The sequence below is a fragment of the Delphinus delphis genome, chromosome 12 (assembly GCF_949987515.2).
Source record: "Delphinus delphis chromosome 12, mDelDel1.2, whole genome shotgun sequence".
NCBI lineage: Eukaryota > Metazoa > Chordata > Mammalia > Artiodactyla > Delphinidae > Delphinus > Delphinus delphis.
Window position 1 is genome coordinate 67,681,272 of NC_082694.2, and position 20,083 is coordinate 67,701,354.

General features: G+C 38.1%; 1 protein-coding gene across 1 annotated transcript in view; it reads right to left on the reverse strand.

The window, feature by feature from the left end:
* Positions 1-7,919: 7,919 nt before the first annotated feature.
* WDR43 (WD repeat domain 43) overlaps positions 7,920-20,083 on the reverse strand; it is a 47,225-nt gene continuing 35,061 nt past the window's right edge. Inside the window, exons 12-18 of the mRNA XM_060026883.1 lie at positions 16,255-16,341; positions 15,624-15,655; positions 14,571-14,634; positions 12,412-12,525; positions 11,813-11,882; positions 9,626-9,675; positions 7,920-9,524 (exon numbers count right to left, since the gene is read on the reverse strand). Coding sequence (XP_059882866.1) covers positions 9,342-9,524; positions 9,626-9,675; positions 11,813-11,882; positions 12,412-12,525; positions 14,571-14,634; positions 15,624-15,655; positions 16,255-16,341 — 600 coding nt within the window. The 3' untranslated portion in view covers positions 7,920-9,341. The remainder of the gene's footprint in view (positions 9,525-9,625; positions 9,676-11,812; positions 11,883-12,411; positions 12,526-14,570; positions 14,635-15,623; positions 15,656-16,254; positions 16,342-20,083) is intronic.

The following is a 20,083-nucleotide window of genomic DNA, read 5'->3' on the forward strand; positions in this document are numbered from 1 at the left end:
GTCCTCAGTTCTGATCCCTGGCTGGGAGTAGATCAGTCTCTCCTTTCTCCTGGCTTCCACAGCACTTCACCTGCGAAAGTAAATGACGCTTACTTCATTCTACCTTGTATTCTAATTAGTTGCTTAACTGTATCCTCCTACTCATCCCCATTCCTGCATTATACTTGTCACAGCCCTAATCCCAGGGACATTCCAATGCTGTGTGTCAAATGCAATCAACTGTATGCGAAACACTGAGAAGCCAGGTGTGGGAGAAGAGAGGCGAAAAAATTCCTTCCCCATGAAAAGATTCCCACCTATACAGACCCCAGTGCTTCCCCTATCCTGCTGAATTAACACACAAAACCATTCATTCACGAGGTAACAGCCTGGTAAATATGATGTATAAGAATCTTATGTACTTTGCCGAGGCTGGGATGCTCACAGACTCTTAGAGGAGCAACTAGATCATTACTCCCAATGTAATTATCCCAACCTAAGGAGGTCGAAGCAGGAGTCACCATTTCCCAATTCTTAAAAAATAATAATCATATTATATGCCTCTCCAATGAGAAAAGTAAATATTTTACTTTTCAAATGAGAAAAGCAAATTTTAATGTTATAGTACTCCATGATGAAACCAATTCTCTTAATCTGTTGGTTTATCTCAAGCCCAGTCAAAATTCCCATCAGATTTATTTTTAACTTGGGAGAAATTATTTGAAAGTTCATCTGTAACCTGCTATAGCCCACTGATAGGCAATTTGACAGTAATTACTAAAATTACAGGTCATACCCTGTGACCTAGAATTCCCCTTCTCGATACCCACCCTAGGAAGATCCCGGTACACGTGCACCAGTACAGACAAGGTCACTGCCACCTTCTTTATTTTTCTGAGAAATTGGAAACAACCTCAGTGTCTATTAGGGGATGGCTCAACAGCCTAAAACCACTGCAGCGGTTCTCAAAAGGGAGTAGGTTCACAGAACAGCAGCATCAATGCCACCTGGGAATTTGTTAGAAATGCACATTCCCTGCCCCTCCCCACCCCACTGACTTAAAAACTCCAGGGTGGGACCCAGCAATCTGTGCTTTCACCAGCCCGCCAGCTGATCCTGATGCAGTTTAAAAGAATGAAATAGTTCTATATTACTAACTTGGAAAGCCCTCCAAGATATATTGAGTAATAAAAAGCAAAATTCAAGTTGCAGAATGCTACATACAGTATGATACCATTTATGTGGGAACAAAGAAACTACTTATTTCCTAAGAGCACATCTGTAGGTATGCAAATGCATAGAGAAAGGTTTGGAGAGATACAGAATCTAAAATAACAGTGGTTACCTCTGCATATAAACCATTGCAAGTGGGGAGAGAAGGGGTTCAGAGGTGGTGGGCAAAGGGCTCACCCGGGGGAATAAAATGCTCAGACCTCCTCTCCTCCCACCCTCCCATCACTTGCCAGTACCACCCACTTGGCTGACCCTCCCAGAAGCCAGGAAAGGGACCTGGGCTGATGCAGTTTGTCAAACTCAACCACCGAGGGCGAAGAGCAGACGGAGAAAGGTGGAGAGGGGATCTGGAGAGGCAGAGAATATCCAGCTCTCCTGAGAATCAGCAAGTGGCTGGATTATAACATCATAGACTTGGACTGTAAGGCAGCCAGAGAGAACTTTGAGGCAATAGAGGGCAGCAGAGGGCAGCAAATAAGGGACCACCCAAAGGCCCTAGGGTTCTTCCCCAGCTGTTTCTGCTTGTGTACACAGATTCTCTGAAACTGTAATACTACATTTGTTTTGCTTAAGCTGCATCTAGTAAGTTTTTGTTTCTTACAACCAAAGAATCTTTACTATTTTAACAATATGGAAGAATGAAAAGGCAAAAATATTTAGGAAAATATTTCAAAGAAGTATAAAAAGGTACGAACAACAACAAAATGACTTACAAAGCACAAGAAGAGAGATCAATAGAATAGAATGGACAGCACTGAAACAGACCTACCATATGGCAAAGAAAACACAAGTCTATGGGATAGGAAAGGAGGGTCTTAGTCTGTTCAGGCTGCTATAACAAACTACCATGGGCTGGGTGGCTTAGACAACAAACGTTCATTTCTCAGTTCTGAAGGCTGAGAAGTCCAAGACCAAGGTGCCGGCAGATCTGGTACCTGGTGAGAACCTGCTTCCTGTTTGCGGATGGCAGTCTTCTCACCATATCCTCATACGGCAGAAAGGAAGCAAGCTCTCTTGTTCCTCTTCTTATGAGGGCACCAATCCCATCATGACGGCTCCCCTCTCATGACTTAATTACTTCCCAAAAGCGCTATCTCCAATAACATCACATTGGGGATTAGGGTTTCAACATACGAATTTTAGGGAGACACAAATTCAGTCCACAGTAAACAGTATTCAACAGTGTGGAAAATACTGGTGTGCGCAGGGGAATCCTAGGTTAGAGCCTCATCTCACAGCTATACCAAAAATAATTCCATATGGATGAGAGCAGCAGCTTTCAAACGTCTTACCCACAGAAACACATGTTACGTTGCAACCTCTAAAACAGTTACCCTTAACTACATGCAATGCACCAATCTTTTCTATAATTACCTTTTCTACTTTGAAAAATGGTGGTTGCAACCTACTTTATTTCACAATGCACTGATACATCACAACCAGTTACTATAGAGGTAAATATTAAAAAAAACAACAACATAAAACGACTAGAACATTATACAAGAATTATCTTCCTAGGGGGAAATTTATTAAGCTTAAAAATAAGAAAACTATAAAGGAAAATAGTATGATAAAAGGCAAATTGGGAAAAAATATTTGTGCCATCTGTTTGGCAAGAGGTATCTTTAACATATAAAAAGCCCTTACAGGTAAATAAGACAATCCCTTTAAGCATGGACAAGAACCTGAACCCACAATACTGTTAAGAAATACAAGTCGTAACAGAATTGCAGGTGACCTGAGGTTCATGATGAGGTGGAAACACACTATTTTGTGGGGTTGAAAATCAACACAACCCTTCTGGAAAAGGGTTTTGGCAAATTTCTTTAGTCTGAAGAGAATATTCATGTATTTAATTAAGTAACACTACTCATGGGAATATCTCATAAGGATACATTTAAAGAAAAATACAAAAGGTAAGAACTTCACCGTAGCACTACTTATAACAAATTATAATAGGAGAGTAAGTTCAAGTTTAATAAGGCAGGACCACAAGCATTCTTCTTTCAAGGGATAATTAACAATATTTTATGTGACAAAGAATAATATTAATATGCGATTCCAATTTCATAAGAAAAATGTGTATGCACTCATGCAAAGAGAAAAATATTAAAAGGAGATACACCATAACGTTACAAATGGTTAACCTCTCTTAACATTTTATTTTCCTTTTTTATGCTTTTTTTTTTTTTTTGCGGTACACGGGCCTCTCACTGTTGTGGCCTCTCCCGTTGCGGATCACAGGCTCCAGATGCGCAGGCTCAGCGGCCATGGCTCACAGGCCTAGCCGCTCCGCAGCACGTGGGATCTTCCCAGACCGGGGCACGAACCCGTGACCCCTGCATCGGCAGGCGGACTCTCAACCACTGCACCACCAGGGAAGCCCTATGCTTTTGATATGTTCCAAAATATACTCAATGAATGTCATAGCTTGTAAAACAACAGATTTTTAAAATGCGTTACAGAAAAAAGACTTAAGTTCACTTTTCCACCTGTGGAAAAGGAGGACTGTGCTTACCCATAAGGCTCTGTCTGAATTTCTAAAAAATGTCAGAGACAGAAAGGAGTTTCCCTTAAAACTTGCGCTCCTCCCCCTCTCCCATACTGGAAAATGCCTAACACGAACTGAGCTTTCGTGTTCAGTGTCCCACAGACACTGCTCCATTCAGTTCTCACAGCATCCTTGTCACAAACAGCATTGTCATTACTCTCCTGTCACAGACCGAAAAAAGAAATTAAGCAGATTTATCACTGCCATGTTGTAGTTCGGACCCAGAATTGGAGCTGTCGGCCCTAACTCTGGGGTCTCCACAACAGACTCATTGTATTCATATTCGCTTTCATTTCCTGAACCTGATCCTTCCACCAAAATCACCAGTTAAGAGATTTTGCCAGTTGAACCACCATGGAAATGTACTTAATGCCACAGAACTATACACTTAAAAATGGTTAAATGATATGTATATTTTACCATAATAATACAAAAAAATTGGGGGGTGGGGAAGTGCAGACTTTGCCAGGTTGGGGATAATTAATGAAGTCAAAGTTTGGCAGAAAATAGCAAATTTGTTTCTTAGGTGTAACCGTATTTGGTGGTACTCATGGTCCCTGAATCATTAGAATGCACCCTAACGGGCAGTCCTAAGTGGGTGCCTGAGGAGACCCAAACACCGACATTCCACCCACAGTAACGGTCCTGTTAAAAGAAGGGTCAGGGGACTTCCTTGGTGGTCCAGTGGGTAAGACTCCACGCTCCCAATGCAGGGGGCCCAGGTTCTATCCCTGGTCGGGGAACTAGATCCCACATGTGTGCCGCGACTAAAAGATTCCACGTGCCGCAAAAAATGAATATAAATAAATAAAAATAAAAGGAGAAGGGTCAGAGCAACACGCAAGGAAGCCAAGAATTCCAACGCCTTTAGTACCGGCTACACACTGTCCACTAACCATCCAATTCATGTCTCTTCCAATTCCACACTCTGGTGCAAAGATAATCTTCCAGTTATAAAACTGGTTTTTACTGTGTGACCTTCCTGTGCAAAAAGAGACATGTCACCACCCAACATGAACACTGCTCCACTGGAGAGGTGTAGTGTATTTCTATTAATAAATACACCATTTAAATACCAATTTCTCTTGGAAGCCTGGCTGATGTTCTGACTGTATGAAACTATTGATACATCAAGTCTAGGGACAAGGACAAAATTACGTTTCTGATCCTGTGGAAGTAGTGGCCCAGTTCTGGACCATCATGCCCGCACAGGGTCAGCTGAGGCTGCCAAGTTGTCTCGGACTTCAGCGACTGCACTGCCAGACAACCACATCCCTTCCCCTCTTTCAAACTAGAACAAAAGAAAGTACAAGGCCAAAGGCAAGGCTGTAACAACATGTTTTCCTACATACTTATTTCCATTAGGAAATCCTTTTTAAACTTTAGCGTCCAAAAAGAATAATATTCCCTTGGCCTTTGAGCCACTATTACCCGGAAAGAATATGCCAGATAGGTAATTTTTTAAGTGGTAACTTTCAACTTTTGGATTTTCCATTTGACATCCGTCACCTGCTAAAGTGCGATTTATAATCACCCTGTTCTCAGAACTATTTTCATATTTTAAAAATTACCCACACATATATGAATATTCATTATAGTGCTGACAAGTACAATTCCATTTTCTCACACCAAGTCAGCCAGCACCGTACAGAAGAGAGAGCGCCACCTACCCTATGCTTTCTTCCTTACTGTGTTCCTGTTCGAATGATGCCTGCTAGTCCATTAACACCGCTGCGGTCTCTCGTTGCGCCGGTTTTGTGATCCAGTGTACAGCTTGGACACGTGACGAGGGACAGTGCCTAGGTGCCACAAAGGCACCACAACACTACTGCATTAAGAGAACAAATGTTATGCCCGAGTAGCCTTCCAAGAAAGGATCAACAAGCAGTCACATGAAGGGCATCACAAAAGCCATTGCGGCCAGGAAGGATCCACCAGTAATATCAATTACAGCTCAAAGAAACTACAGCTGAAGGATGTCGAGAATTAAAAATGGTAGAGTAAGTAAACCTCAATTTCCCCTACCTCACCTTCCCCCTTTGTGTCCCTTGCGGTTTCTCCTCTCCTCCGACGCTGGGTGCTCTTCCTATGCACATTCACTCCCTGGAGAAGCAAACCCAGTCTTGTGGCTTTACTGACCCTCCATCCAAACTCGTCCCTCAAATCAACTGGGCATGGACTTGCATTCCTAACAGATACCTGTAACTTAGTATGTCCGCAATCCAATTCCTGATCTCCCTCCCCTAAGCTGCTCCACCCACAGCTTCATCCTGGTGCTGCAGCAAGTCATACCCGACTCCCCCCCTTTTCCTCACACCTCTCGGAAACCCAGCTTGCTCTAAACTAGAAACAATCCCTGAAACTAACCAACTATCACCAAGCCCATTACTACTACCCTGGCCTAAGTCCCCATCACCTCTCACTCCTTTGCAGTCACACTGGTCTCCTCTCGTGGTTTCAACACATCACACATGTGCTGGCCTCTGCTCATGCCATTTCCTCCACCTAGAACACTCTTCCACAGATACCCACTTAGCTAACTTCCTCACCTCCGCCTAGTCTATGTTCAAATCTCTTGTCAATAAGCCCTACCCTGATCACATATTTAATTCTGCAACTGCACTCCCTAATCCCAACACCCTTACTCTTTTCCCCCCGGAAGTCACCATCTTCTAACATACTATATAGAATTCATTTACTCCTATACCTTGTACAGTTAGTTTATTGCATACTTCTGATAGAATGTCAGCTCCTTATTAGTTAGTTATTCACTGTCATTCACTGTTACTCAGTGATGTATATGTACCAAGCAACGGACTAATCTGAGAGTAGACAATCAATAAATATGTTACATGAATGAATGTACATTGTTGAGAATTTACCTCCACAAAAATCTTAACAGCCTTACATATATAGCATCAATGTACCCAAATTATCTCACTACCCAGATCCCTTTTTTTCATTTCTTTTTATTATTTCTTTTTATTTATTTATTTTGGCTGCATGGGGTCTTGGTTGAGGCATGCAGGCTCTTCATTGCTGTGTGCATGTTTTCTTTTCTAGTCATGGCGCACAGGCTCCAGGGTGCGTGGGCTCTGTAGTTTGCAGCATGCAGCCTCTCTAGTTGAGGCGCACAAGCTCAGTAGTTGTGGCACATGGGCTCAGCGGCCCCACAGCATATGGGAACCTAGTTCCCCGACCAGGGATCAAACTTGCGTCCTCTGCATTGGAAGGTGGATTCTTTACCACTGTACCACCAGGGAAGTCCCTAGATCCCATTTCTGACCCTCAAACATCCCTCTGCACTAAGGCTTCAAAAATCCCAAACTGAAGCCTCAACATCTACTTACATCAAAACATACTAATATACTCATCTATGCCCAAAAAGAATTTACTTTTACAAATTAACCTCAAATATCGCCACCTATTTAGTATTCTTGCCAAAAAACATTTAAATGAGAATCTAATCATAAGGAAGCAATCCGACAAACCTGGACTGTAGGACATTCTGTAACACAGCTTAATTTATGTGGACTTAAATATCAAAATCATGAAACACACACAAGCGGGAATGGGGAATATTCTGGATTAACAAAGCAATGACAGCCAAATATAATATGTGATCCTTGATTTGATCATGAAGAGACGGTTAATTATTAAAAATAAAAAAGCTAGGAAGAAAAATTAACCTCAAAAAAGACACCACCACATACTCAAAACTTTGTTGTCTGGATTAGGAGTGGAATACCCTGAAACTAGAAAAGTCTTTGCAACAAGTTTGTAATTTAACTCTGGATTTGTCTAAAACAAGAAACAGTAAGCAATTACTACCGTTCTCTAGGTAGAGCCAGGTGCGGGGGAAATCTGACCCAGGCCACAGGACATGGCCTGAGCCATGGGCACGTGCACCCTTGTGACTGCCACCGCAACCTCGGGTGGTGGGAGCGCGGCCCTGCCAGGCGGGGCAAGAAACAACCACTAGCTCCTAACAAAGTTCTTGGTTCCTTCACTTTGTTACAAATGCTAGATTATCCAAAAAGCCTTGAAAGCATTTATCTATTAATGCTAGTGGAGTAAGATGATTTTTTTAAAACCTTCACACAAGCACAAACCTGTGGCTGTGTTCCCCTACATATACCACAAGACAAGCACTGGGTAAAGATGAATATTTATTCACTTTACAAAGAGAATGGTATTAAATTGCCATAAACAGCTCCATTTATAGACAAATATAACTATACATTACACCAGTCGCTGACTCTAACTTTCCCAAGATGCTCTATATGGCTCCAGCTCTATTAGTTGAGCACAGAAATCTGTCTGCCACCGATATCAGAAGTCCCTCAGAGATACTGGTTTTATGTTTTACATATTCACACGTGGGAAAAATAAACCCATCTCCCCAGCCCTTTCTTAGAGTTGAGCTTCCATCTGCATGTTCCCTAGAGAGCACTAAGCAAATACTGGCTCATTCTTTTAAAAAAACAAACAAACAAAAAAAAATTACTGATAATTTGAGAAGGCTTTTGTAGCACACCAAAATATTTCTTTATACATACATAAAAAATCTTGAGTCGGATTTGTTTTAAGGTAAACATACCCTAACACTGCCAAGAGTGGGTAATGAAAAGGAACACATTAAATTATGGAATTATAAAAATATTTTCTTTGGAAAAAAATTCCAACAAGGTTATCATTAATATCTAAAACCAAAGAGAAAAAATAAACAACTGTTCTTTGACCCATTAGTAATTTAAATAAAAATGAAAACCTCTTCAAAAGCAGCTGTAACTGAATCTTTTAAAAAGTTGCAGGTAACGAGCACTTCTAAATCTATACACTGATGATTCTTTACAGGCAACTTGCAGTCAAGAAAAATCCTCAATATGGCTAATTCTTTAGTTTTTAAATTATCATAATTTTTCTGTGTTTTAAAAAAATACTTCACATGACAGCTTAAAAAATAAGTGGTTGTTTTGGGGAAGCACTCCAAATATTCAATCTGACTCAAATCAGATTACCAGTCAATAGAGAAGCTAGGGATACTGGTGATTTTATTTTTTTTAGTCACAATCATTTTTACTCCAGTCTTTAGTTTATCCCTTCACATTTTATGAAAATGTACCAAATTAAAATTTCTTCACTAGTGCTGCTTCATACCAGGATGTGATGAAAGATACCAACCTGAGATAAGAGCTGACTCCTTCACAAAAGTCCAGTTCTTGACCCTTACATGGGAAATGTCTTTATCTTCACTTACATCAATTCTTGGCATAACCAATCATACCAGGATATTACATTATAAAAATATACCATATATTGGACACTCATGTCAGTACACTGCAGAAAATGTATCTATTTGCTGTGTAAAGTTTATTAACATTTGAATGAAACTCTTATTTACACAGTTAAGTCTGGGGTGCTCAAGACAGCAAAGTGGCATGGGAGCCACCATTAGGAATTTGGAAATGTGCAGCGGTCCTTGGCATCTGTCACGGAGACAACCCTCCATAGGAGAACTCGGCAGCAGTGGGTAAGGTGAGCCAGTTTCCATAGTTCATTTGACTTGTTCCTCTGTTCATTCTTCTTCACTTTCATTTTCAGGATCTAAATCAGAATCTCCATTTAATTCCTTTTCACTTGCCACGTCTCTGTCCTCACCATTTTCTTCATCTTTTTCTTCAGCATCCTCTTCTTCCTCTTCGTCAACATCCTCATCTTTTTCACCTCCTTTCTCTTCCTCATCTTCATCCCAATTATCCTGGTAGAGATATTAAGCAAGGAAAGCATGATTGAAGGCCTCGTTCTTACAGGGTACAAAGATATGAGGCAGATTCATGTACCAGGAAACAAATTACTCACATCAGAATCCTTATCTGCTATTTCATCATCAGACTCCTCTTCAGAAGATTCTGCAAGAAGGGGGAAACAAGCTTTAACTTTGTGATCAAAGCAGAGGACAGAGCCCAGAAAGCTAAGAAGAATCAGATTCCTGAATTTATTTTTAGAAATATATTCAGCTATCAACCAAGAAGGAACATTGTTTATATTCTTATCTGCATAAAAGTACATGTATTATACTATTCCATCAAGATCTCATTGATCAGGACAAAGTATCAAAACCCTAACAAAATCCCATCTAAAACACTAAGTCGCTGTACATTAACTATACTTCAATTAAAAAAATAATTAAAAAAAAAAAACAAAAAACTAAGCCGAGGATGTGGAGAAAAGGAATCCCTGTGCACTGCTGATGGGAATGTAAACTGGTTCAGCCACCATGGAAAACAGTATGAAGACTCCCCAAGAAATTAAAAATAGAATTACCATATGATCCACCAAGTCCACTTCTAAAAATATACCAAAGGAAACGAAATCAGGATCTCAGATATAACTGCACTCCCATGTTCGCTGCAGCATTATTTACAATAGTCAAGACAGGGAAACAACCCAAATGTCCATTGATGGAAGAATGGATAAAGAAAATGTCACACACACACAAAATAGATTATTATTCAGCCATGCAATAATAGGAACTCCTGCCCTTTGCAACAACATGGATGGACCTTGAGGGCTTTGTGCTAAGTGAAATAAGTCAGATAGAAAAAGGTAAATACTGTATGATCTCACTCACATAAAGAATCTACAAAAACAAGATTCAATGATACAGGGAACAGATTGGTGGTTGCCAGAGGTGTCAGATAGGGGTGGAGGAAATGGGTGAAGGTCAAAAGACACAAACTTTCAATTATAAGATAAGTCAGTCCTGGGTAGATAATGTACACCACGGTGACCACAGTTAGCAATACTGTAACGTTTATTTGAGAGCTGCTAAGAGAGTCAACCTTAAAAGCTCTCATCACAGGAACAAAAGATTTATAACTGTGTGGTGATGGATGTTAACTAAACATTGTGATGATCATTTCACAATATATACATATAGGATCATTATGTTGTACCCCCCTAAAACGAGCACAGTGTTATATGTCAATTTTATCTCAATAAAACCGGGGGGGGGGGAAATCACAAAAAGTATAATTAATTAATTCAGGTATGCTTTTATGTCCTTCAGTTATATTTTATAGTTTTCTCTATAAAGGTTTTGTTTCATTTTTTAGAGGTATTTCTAGGTACTTCATAGTTTTGGTTGCTGCTGTGAATAAGATCTTTTTTCCTAAGACATTTCTAACCGGGACATTATGGACATACAATACATTATTGAGACATAATAATGCTACTGATTCCTTTTTGCTAGATCTTGGTATCCAGTAAACTTGCTTATCTGAATATTTCAATGGTGTGACTAGATTATCAAATAATGAGATGTACTAAGACAGAATTTCATTGAATTATTTTTCTATATCTATTAAAATAATAGACAGTGCTCATGATAACCTGTTAACATGGTAATAACTACATTAACAGATTTCTTGATGCTAAATCATCTTACAATCTTTAAATAAATTCTACTTGGTAATGACATATTATTTTACTTAAGCACTTCTGTAATCAATCTGCTACTTAGGATATTTGAGGATGGCCTGAGATGTTATTTTCTTGACTATACTTGTCCGATTTTGACTCATAAAATGTCTAAATTGTTTGTACGTGACAAAAATGACTTGTTCCTTAAAGACTGGTAAAAGTCACTTATAAAACCTGTGTCTGGTACCCTACGGGGAAAGGTTTTGACTGAATCAATTTAAAGCTATTAGCTTGTTCTAGGTTTCTATTTCTTTTTAAGTCAATTTTGGTCATTAAAGTTTCCCAAGAAATTACCTACACCATCTAGGTTTTTTGTATTGACATAGTTTGTTCATAGTGTTCTTCAAATCTCTTCCATACCTAACGCCCTTTTTTGTTTCTGTATTATATTTGTGCCTTCGCTTTTTTTAATTTGATCACATTTTTGCCAGTTTTGCCACAAGCTTGCCCGTTTTATTAGGGAAGGTGTGTGTCAAAGCATGATCTCACACTGATGTTTTTACAAAGTCACAGAACTGAGTCAATGTGAAAAACTAAATGTTCAGCCTATGCCCCAAGCTTTACCTTCTTCATACACCACCTTTGCCTTCTGTGCAGGACAAGTCGGTCCCTTCGTTTTTTCTGATGCTGTAACCTGAAAGATAATCAAGTGCTATTGTGAAGCAGAGTGTAAGTTTATCTCAAGTATCACAACGTTCCCCAACAGTAAACTCATCCGCAACCACTATAACAGATGACCTTAACACGATGTAGATCAAATACAGGGCAAAAGGCATATTCGTCAAATACAAGAAAGAGTTACTCCGTAAAGGCTGAAAATACTTTTAAGGTAATCCAATTTCTTTCTGCGACAAAAAGCTGTAGAAATACCCTGTGACTCGTTGCTCATAGCACCACAACCACTCTAACTGTATTAACAACTGAAATATGACGGTGAGAACCTCCGAGTTAAAGCTGACACAGGCAGAACTAAGTAAACTTACTGTCAAATATATAACATTTCCTAGTCAAAAACTAGGTCCTGATTTACCAATTTTTTGCTGAAACAGGGTGCTTTCAACATTCAGGTAAACAATCCTTATTCCTCTCTCCATTCCCATCGCATTCAAAAGTTTAGCACAAAACAATCTGATTAAAAAAAAAAAACAATCTGATTTACTCACTTGCGTGATTAGAAGGATGAGCTTTCCGTGAAGGTGGGAGAGTTTCTGAAAAGTTTTTACTCTGCTTTCCATTAACTGGTACAGTGTCCCCAGCTGGGGTACCAGGTCAGGCAACTAAGGAACAACAGCAACAAAAAAATGATACTTTGATACTATTATAATAAAACATGGATGACAAATATATAAATCATGCTCAGATATGCCTGAGTATTCAGCCCCCACAAATGCTTGCGCTTCCAGTGGCAGTGGCAGGGTACACACAGCCTAGCAACGTCTCAAATTTTCAGAGGTCTTTACTGTCCTAACAGCAAAAAAAAATACATTAAAAAAATAATGATGCAAGGTCCGAAGGAGAAACTGCAAGAAGAGACAAACTGCAGGGTGGGACTTCTTTGTGTTGATCTTATTATTTCAGAGAAGATCAATATAAAGGAGACACTAACTAAAGAGTAACCCCAAGCACATACCTCTGGGCTAAAAAGGGCTTCACTCTGAAACTTCCTCTCTGATGATATCACACTATCTACCTCCACTAGGTCCCAGCAGCTGGAGGAAGCTTTCACAGCTTCCAGAGACCAGCAGGACAAAGTGACAGAATACAAAGCTGACCTTATGGTATTTCAAACATACTTCCTGTTAATTAACCCTCTGAGTTATACTTCAGAAATTAAAGCAGGAAATTTTCTTTGTCCCTCCAGAGCTTCAGAAAAAGGGACCCCACTCTTTGCCCTTTAATTAGCCTTTACTTGCCCTCCTATCTCTGACACGAGAGTAAATAAGAGTGTTTCATTCAAATGTTAAACTTTAAACAGTAAAAATGAGAGTGTCTGTACATTACTAAAGCCCCCATGCCTAGCACAGTCCTTGACTTAGAGAAGGTACTTAAAGATATCTGATAAGGAAGGAAGAAATGAAGGAAAGGTGGGGGAAGAGCACTGTTTTCTGAGGAGAGAAAACTGTTTTGGGCTGGAGTCCACCCTGTACCATACTTCCATGGTCTATTTTGCCCTGACCTAGAATGTTATACGACTACTACTCCAGTAGTTATAACTTAGGGGTTGATTCCAGAAGGGATTTCACTACAAGTCCACCTAGGGCTCTTTTTGCTTCTAAGCAATTCAATGAAGTGACAAAATGAGTGTCGTCCTATGCTTGTGGTAATCTTTCCATGCCCATCACCACGCCACTCAGACACTGCCCCCAATCCAACTCCCAAGATTTCTGTAAGCAGGGAAACCCAATATGCATTCTTACTGTTTCCTATCTCTTCCCCACATTTTAACATCCTGACAGAGATCTCCACAGACATACAAAGAACGAACTGCCGAACTCAAAACAGGTTAACCAATGGTTTTTCCTATCTCAGACTACTGAAGGAAAAGGATCCTGAGACAGAGAACAAGGGACAGTGATCAGGCAAGAATTGGGTGAAACTGTTAAGAAGGGAAGAGCTATAGTTTAAGGAGTAATTAAAAATGTTCAACTATCCACTAAAATCTTTCAAGAAAACCTATTGTAAGGTTCTAGATAACCAAATAAAAGAAGAATGAGTCAACTGCATAATTTTATTTCTAGCTTAAACTATAATTAAATTGATGATGTGGCAATAACCCAGCTCATATTGTGACATATAAAACTGGTTTTTTTTTGGTGTTGCTTTATGATTTTATGCTCCCTCCCTTCCATCTGTATAGGTAATCAAGAGCTGACAGCCCCACCAAAATGTCAGGTATTAAGATATTTATTTCATTTTTATCACAAGGTAATATAGATACGTTAGCATAGATATAAACTTTAAAAAGCTACTAAGCTTTTAGAAGAGGATGGGAGAGATACATACAATGTAAAGATAATTTTGCTAAACAGGTATGTATATAGAAAAACACCTGAGGACTAGTATGTAACTTTTGTCCTTTCTGTATTTTTCAAGCTTCTCTACAGAATATATATTACTTTTAAAATCTGGGCCAAAAAAGGGCCAGTTTATAAAAGGTAACAATGATGACAACATGACATTGCACCTGCGGAAAAAACAAATTCTTTAAAAGCAGCAGCTGATGGTTAAAGGGTAGATGGAGAGAAAATGGTTTTGTTAAGCCATCAGTTGATGATCCTTATCAAAGCCAAACTGTTCAGCAACTACAGGTGAAAAGACTTACTGTGGATAAGTAGGATGCATGGATCGTTAGCACGCATTTTAGCCACTGAACCATTATAACAGCACTGAAAAAAAAAAGAACAAATCAACTGATATTCACAAATTCAAAATTAAATACAACGGAGTTATAAAGATCTAGAAAATGACTCTAATAAATAACCACTGTGAATATGACAGTCGTTCATTCTTTCACTGGGTCTATTTGAGGTCTGTGTAATATACTCATCTTTTGAGGAAGGGAGGGGGTAGTAGGATGGACTAGATAACAGGACAAAAATCCCTTCCTCTAAAATAATTCAATTCCAGATATAAAACCTATGCTTTACTTCGTAATTAGCTGATACCAAGGCAGTAAACTGGGCTCAGCTGACTTTGCATTTTATGCTCATATCTGAGCCCATCATCTACTCATCATCAGGTACAAACAGCAAAAGATTTCCACACCAACATTAAAAGACAAATATAGACCAAAAATGTAAGCCGGGCCTAATTAATGAAATCTTTAGATTTCCTCTGTGAGTTCCAAAGGCTAATGGAGCCTATCACGAAAAAAAATTTAGAAAAGAAAAACTATATTATAGACTCTGATAATACTATAGTGCAAGCTGAGATCTTTGAGATATCAACACCTTATATAAATATTTAATCATCAAATTAGCAAAAAAGACCCACAAAATTTAGTTATATAAAATCTTTCCTTGTAGCGTCTTAAGCAACTACCAGAGGCTGAGCAAGTTCTACAGATGTCCAGTTTTACACATCGTTATTAGGCCTGAATTATTAAATCAGACTAACCCATTAAATGACCTGATATATAAAGCTGAAAAACCTCCAATTTTCTGAAGGAAGGAAAAACTATAATACAGTCTGAGAAATAAGAATCATTCAATTTAAAATAAGTGCAGAGAGCAATATCTGACACTTTGAGTTTTATTAGTTAGAATCTGAGGCTACCTACTATGTAATCTCATGCTGCCAGACACTGCTGTTTTTAAACAATCACATTTAAAATATTTATAAAATCAAAGCAATTTAAGTCGCCTAAACATCTTACCTATTAGGATGTCCTTGTAATCTCTTTGTAAGCTGAGGAGGAGAAAAACAGTATTAGCAACAGTACTTCAGAGGCAGCCAATCTCCATGAATTCCCATGATAACACATCCGTAAGAACAAGGGAAAGAAAGACTGTATTAGGAAATCATTATTCTTAAATTTCCTAACTCCTAAATGTTCAACCAATTTAACATAATCTAGGAATACATTCCCAAAATAAAAATAATTATCTGATAAAAATCTAGGCTAGGATTTATATGAATGAATGTCCAGAACACACACAAAGACAGAAAATAGATTAGTGGTTGCCAGAAACTGGGGGTAAGGACAAATGGGGAGTGATTAGTGGGTACTGGATTTCTTTTTGATGTGGCAATTGCACAATCTGTAATATATTATAAAACACTGAACTGCACACTTCTTAAAGGTATGTAAATTATATCTCAATTTTTAAAATACATAGAAAAAAATCTAGATTAGGCAAATTTTGTCTGAGTAGATCTAGTGATCATTTATCATCGACTCTAAATACCCTGCTTGCTTACATACAGCAAATCCATTTCTCTGAATACTGGATTTTGTCTTTGAGTCATAGCATTAGGACCTTAAAATGAGAAGCGTACTCAGTTACCTCTTGCAACAATGGAATGACAGCATGCAGGGGCATCCTTAGTACAGTTCTCTTTATTAGGTTTAAGTTTCTAGTTTGAAGTACTTTCTGTGAGAAAAAAAAAAAAATGTAAATAAGCATACTCAGAAACTAAGGACACTACAGGGAATACTGTCACTAAAAATTATCTTAAAAACCAAGCAATACTCAACTGTAGCAAATAAAGATTAGGAATAAATGGAGAATGTTATATTATGTCTTACGGCTATCAGACAAGTACAGGCTTCAAGTATCAGGACATTTACTCCATTAAACAAGTTTCTGCTCCACAAATTCTAAATTCTTATAAGCTAATTTTTGATATAAAACAGAAAAGAACACCTCTCGACATTTAAATACAGGTATATACACCACTTTAGAGAAGTTCTCAAACCTTTGTTTTATGAAACATATCTTGTCATATCAACACAAGAATGAGCAAAACACACTAAAATCACATTACAAGGAAACATACCTTTTAAATGTTTTTGATAAAATTTTAAGCCAATCAAAAGATCATATAATGAGTGCTTGAGTCAAAAACTTTAAGGGTGAAACGCAGTCTCCACCCCACGTTGTATGGATAGAAAAGGAGATAGAGCAGATTAGTCCAAATTCTGGCAGGCCTTTCTGTTTCTCCAAACCCCACCCAGATGCTTCATCTATAGGAGAGGGTGGGAAATGAGTCCTTTCAGGTTTCAAAATCCAGATACCACCCCCTTCCTCTTTAATACTTTTAAATATTTATCTTTCAAAAGAGTTTACAACTAGAGGAACTTCCCTAATGGTTGGTGCATGCTATGTTTTGGCTGTTGTTGCTATAAAGATCATGTTCAGGATATGATCAGTAGAGGTATTACAGGGCAAAAACGCGGAAAGTTCATTTTCAACCTACTTTAATGGTCTTAACATACCCTTTCAAAATTCCCTATGGATTTTATTTGCTTGTAAAAATATCTTTATACCAAACCCTTCTTAAATCTATCAAGTACTATTTAACAACTATCACTGACATAATTACAAAGTTTATTATGCAAAAGAAAGATTATGTATTTTTATACATAATCACTGGGGAACTGACGGATGGACTGTCCTAATATTGTCATTTTCAAATAATCAGAACACAAGGTTCAAAGCAAAGTATGCTGAGAAGTTAAACAATAATTCACAAGGTGTCTGATGATACTAAACATCCCTCAAATCAAGTCTTTGTTATAGATCAGCTATCACAAAGTTCCAATGATGTACAAGTTACAGGGAACATTGTCTGAACTAGTCTACAAATACTTTTTTTTTTAAATGAAGTACAGTTGCTTTACAGTGTTGTGTTAGTTTCTGCTGTACAAGGAAGTGAATCAGCTATATGTATACATATATCCCCTCCGTCTTTGACCTCCCTCCCACCCATCTAGGTCATCACAGAGCACTGAGCTGAGCTCCCTGTGCTATACAGCAGGTTCCCACTATCAATTTTATACATGGTAGTGGGTATATGTCAATCCTAATCTCCCAATTCATCCCACTCCCCCTTCCCCCTGTGCCCACAATGTCCGTTTTCTATGTCTGCATCTCTTTTTGTTAAGGTACTCAATTTTCACAGCATGTTGACCAAACTACCAGGCTTCACTGTCTTAAATGGCCAAGAAGAATAGTAACACTTTAGGTCAAGGAATACAATCTTGAACTTGCTGCTGCACATTATTTATACCAAAAGCTTGGTTAAGAAACATAATGTAGGGCTGAAGGTTTGAAAAATACATGGTTTGTGAAATCCTCTAGTGCTCTAAATGTTAAGTGATCAGATAATTTGTTGTCCAAACTGGGACACTTCTGTGAATGAAAGGAGTCACTATTAGTAATTACACCAAGTTAAGAGGTGTAAACCAAAACTGTCACAGGCAAATAATGGTAAGTATGGCCTAGCTATTTAGAAGTTATTCCAAACTGTAGGACAGAAAAATGTAACAAGCTCTCAGATAATCCTTGTGCTCACTAAAGACAGAGGCTCTATGATAACAATTTTCAAATTAAAAATACACACAAAAAAAAGTTATCCCAAGCCAAGCAAAATGATAATGAATAGAGGAGTTAGCATTATTAACTTCTGCCAAGACTATAAACCACAGCTACAAGTAGCAAGAAGATGATACTGAAGATGGGATTTTTTTTTAAACTTTACTGTATTATAACTGAAACATAACAGTGCACAATTTAAAGTGTACTATTTGATCAGTCTGACATACATTTACCCATGAAACAAACACTGTAATAAACATTCTATCACCCTCAAGTCTCCTTGGACCCTTTACATTCTATCCTTCCCTTCCACCCCACCGTCCTCAGGCAACCACTGAACTACACGCTGGTTTGCATTTTCTAGAATTGTTCTATAAATGAAATCAAACTGTATGTACTTTTTTGTCTGGCTTCTTTCTCACAGCCTAAGTTTGAGATTCATTCATGTTGCTGATGAAGCAATATACATTCTTTACATTGTTAGATAACAATTTATCCCTTCATGTGTTCAGGGTTCTTTCCAGTTTGGGGCTATTAAAAATAAGGCTGCCATGACCATTCATGTACAAGTCTTTGTATGAACATTTGTTTTCAATTCTCTTGGTAAACACCTAAGAGTAGAACGGCAGGATCTTATGGTAGATGTGTCCTTCACTTTTAAGAAATGGCCCAACTGTTCTCCAAAGTAGGCGTACCATTTTACATTCCCCCAGCAAGATATGAGAGTTCCAGTTACTCCACATCCTCCCCAATAGATGGTACTGGTCTTTTAAATTTTAATCAGTCTATAATGGGTATGTAGTGTTGTCTCACTGTGGTTTTAATTTGCATTTGTGATGATTAATGATGTATAATACCTTTACATGCACTCACTGGCCACTGGAATTCTTTTACGAAATATGTGTTCACGCATTTACCAATTGTTTTTTATTTGAGTTGAGTCTCACTACTGAGTTAAGAGTTCTTTATCAATTCTGGATATAAATCCTTTGATGTATAAGTTGGTTTTTTTTCCCCAGGCTGCGGCCTGCCTTTTCATTCTCCTAACAGTGTCATTTCAAGAGAAAAGTTTTTAATTTTTATTAAATCCAAATGACCAATTTTTCCTTAAGTGTTTCATGCTTTTTGTGATGAACCTAAGAAGGCTTTTTCCATGCAAATCTGCATAACATTTTCTCCTATTTTCTTCTAGAAGTTTTGAGGGTTGGTTTATACATTTATGTCTGTGACCTATTTTTGTGTAGACTTTTGTGTAAGATGTGAGGAAAGAGTTGAGATGCATTTTTTTTCCATATAGATATTCAATTGATTCAACTGCAACTGTTGAAAAGACTTTGCTTTCCCAACTGACTCAACTTAGAAGCACCTTTACTGAAAACCAATTGCATGTGGTCTATTTCTGGACTATTTTTGTTCCTTAATCTATATTTATGTTTTCACTAATACCAAACTATCTTGATTACTACAGCTTTTTCTTGAAATCAGGTAGGGTAAGCTCCCTAGTTTTGCTCTTCATTTTATAATTACTTTGGTTATTTCATGTCCTTTGAATTTCTAAAAGGTAGCTGTGCTGGAATTTAATTGGGAATGTATTGGATACATAGAATAATTTGGGGGGAATTGCTCATCTTAACAATATTGAATCTTCCAAGCATGAACATAGGCCTTGGTTAATTTCTCCCAATTTTTGTAATTTTCAATGTAGAGGTAGAAACATCTTTTGTAGATTTATCCTAGGCATTTTTTGGTACTACTGCAAATGGGAACTTCTAAGAAATACTTAATTTAAATAAAA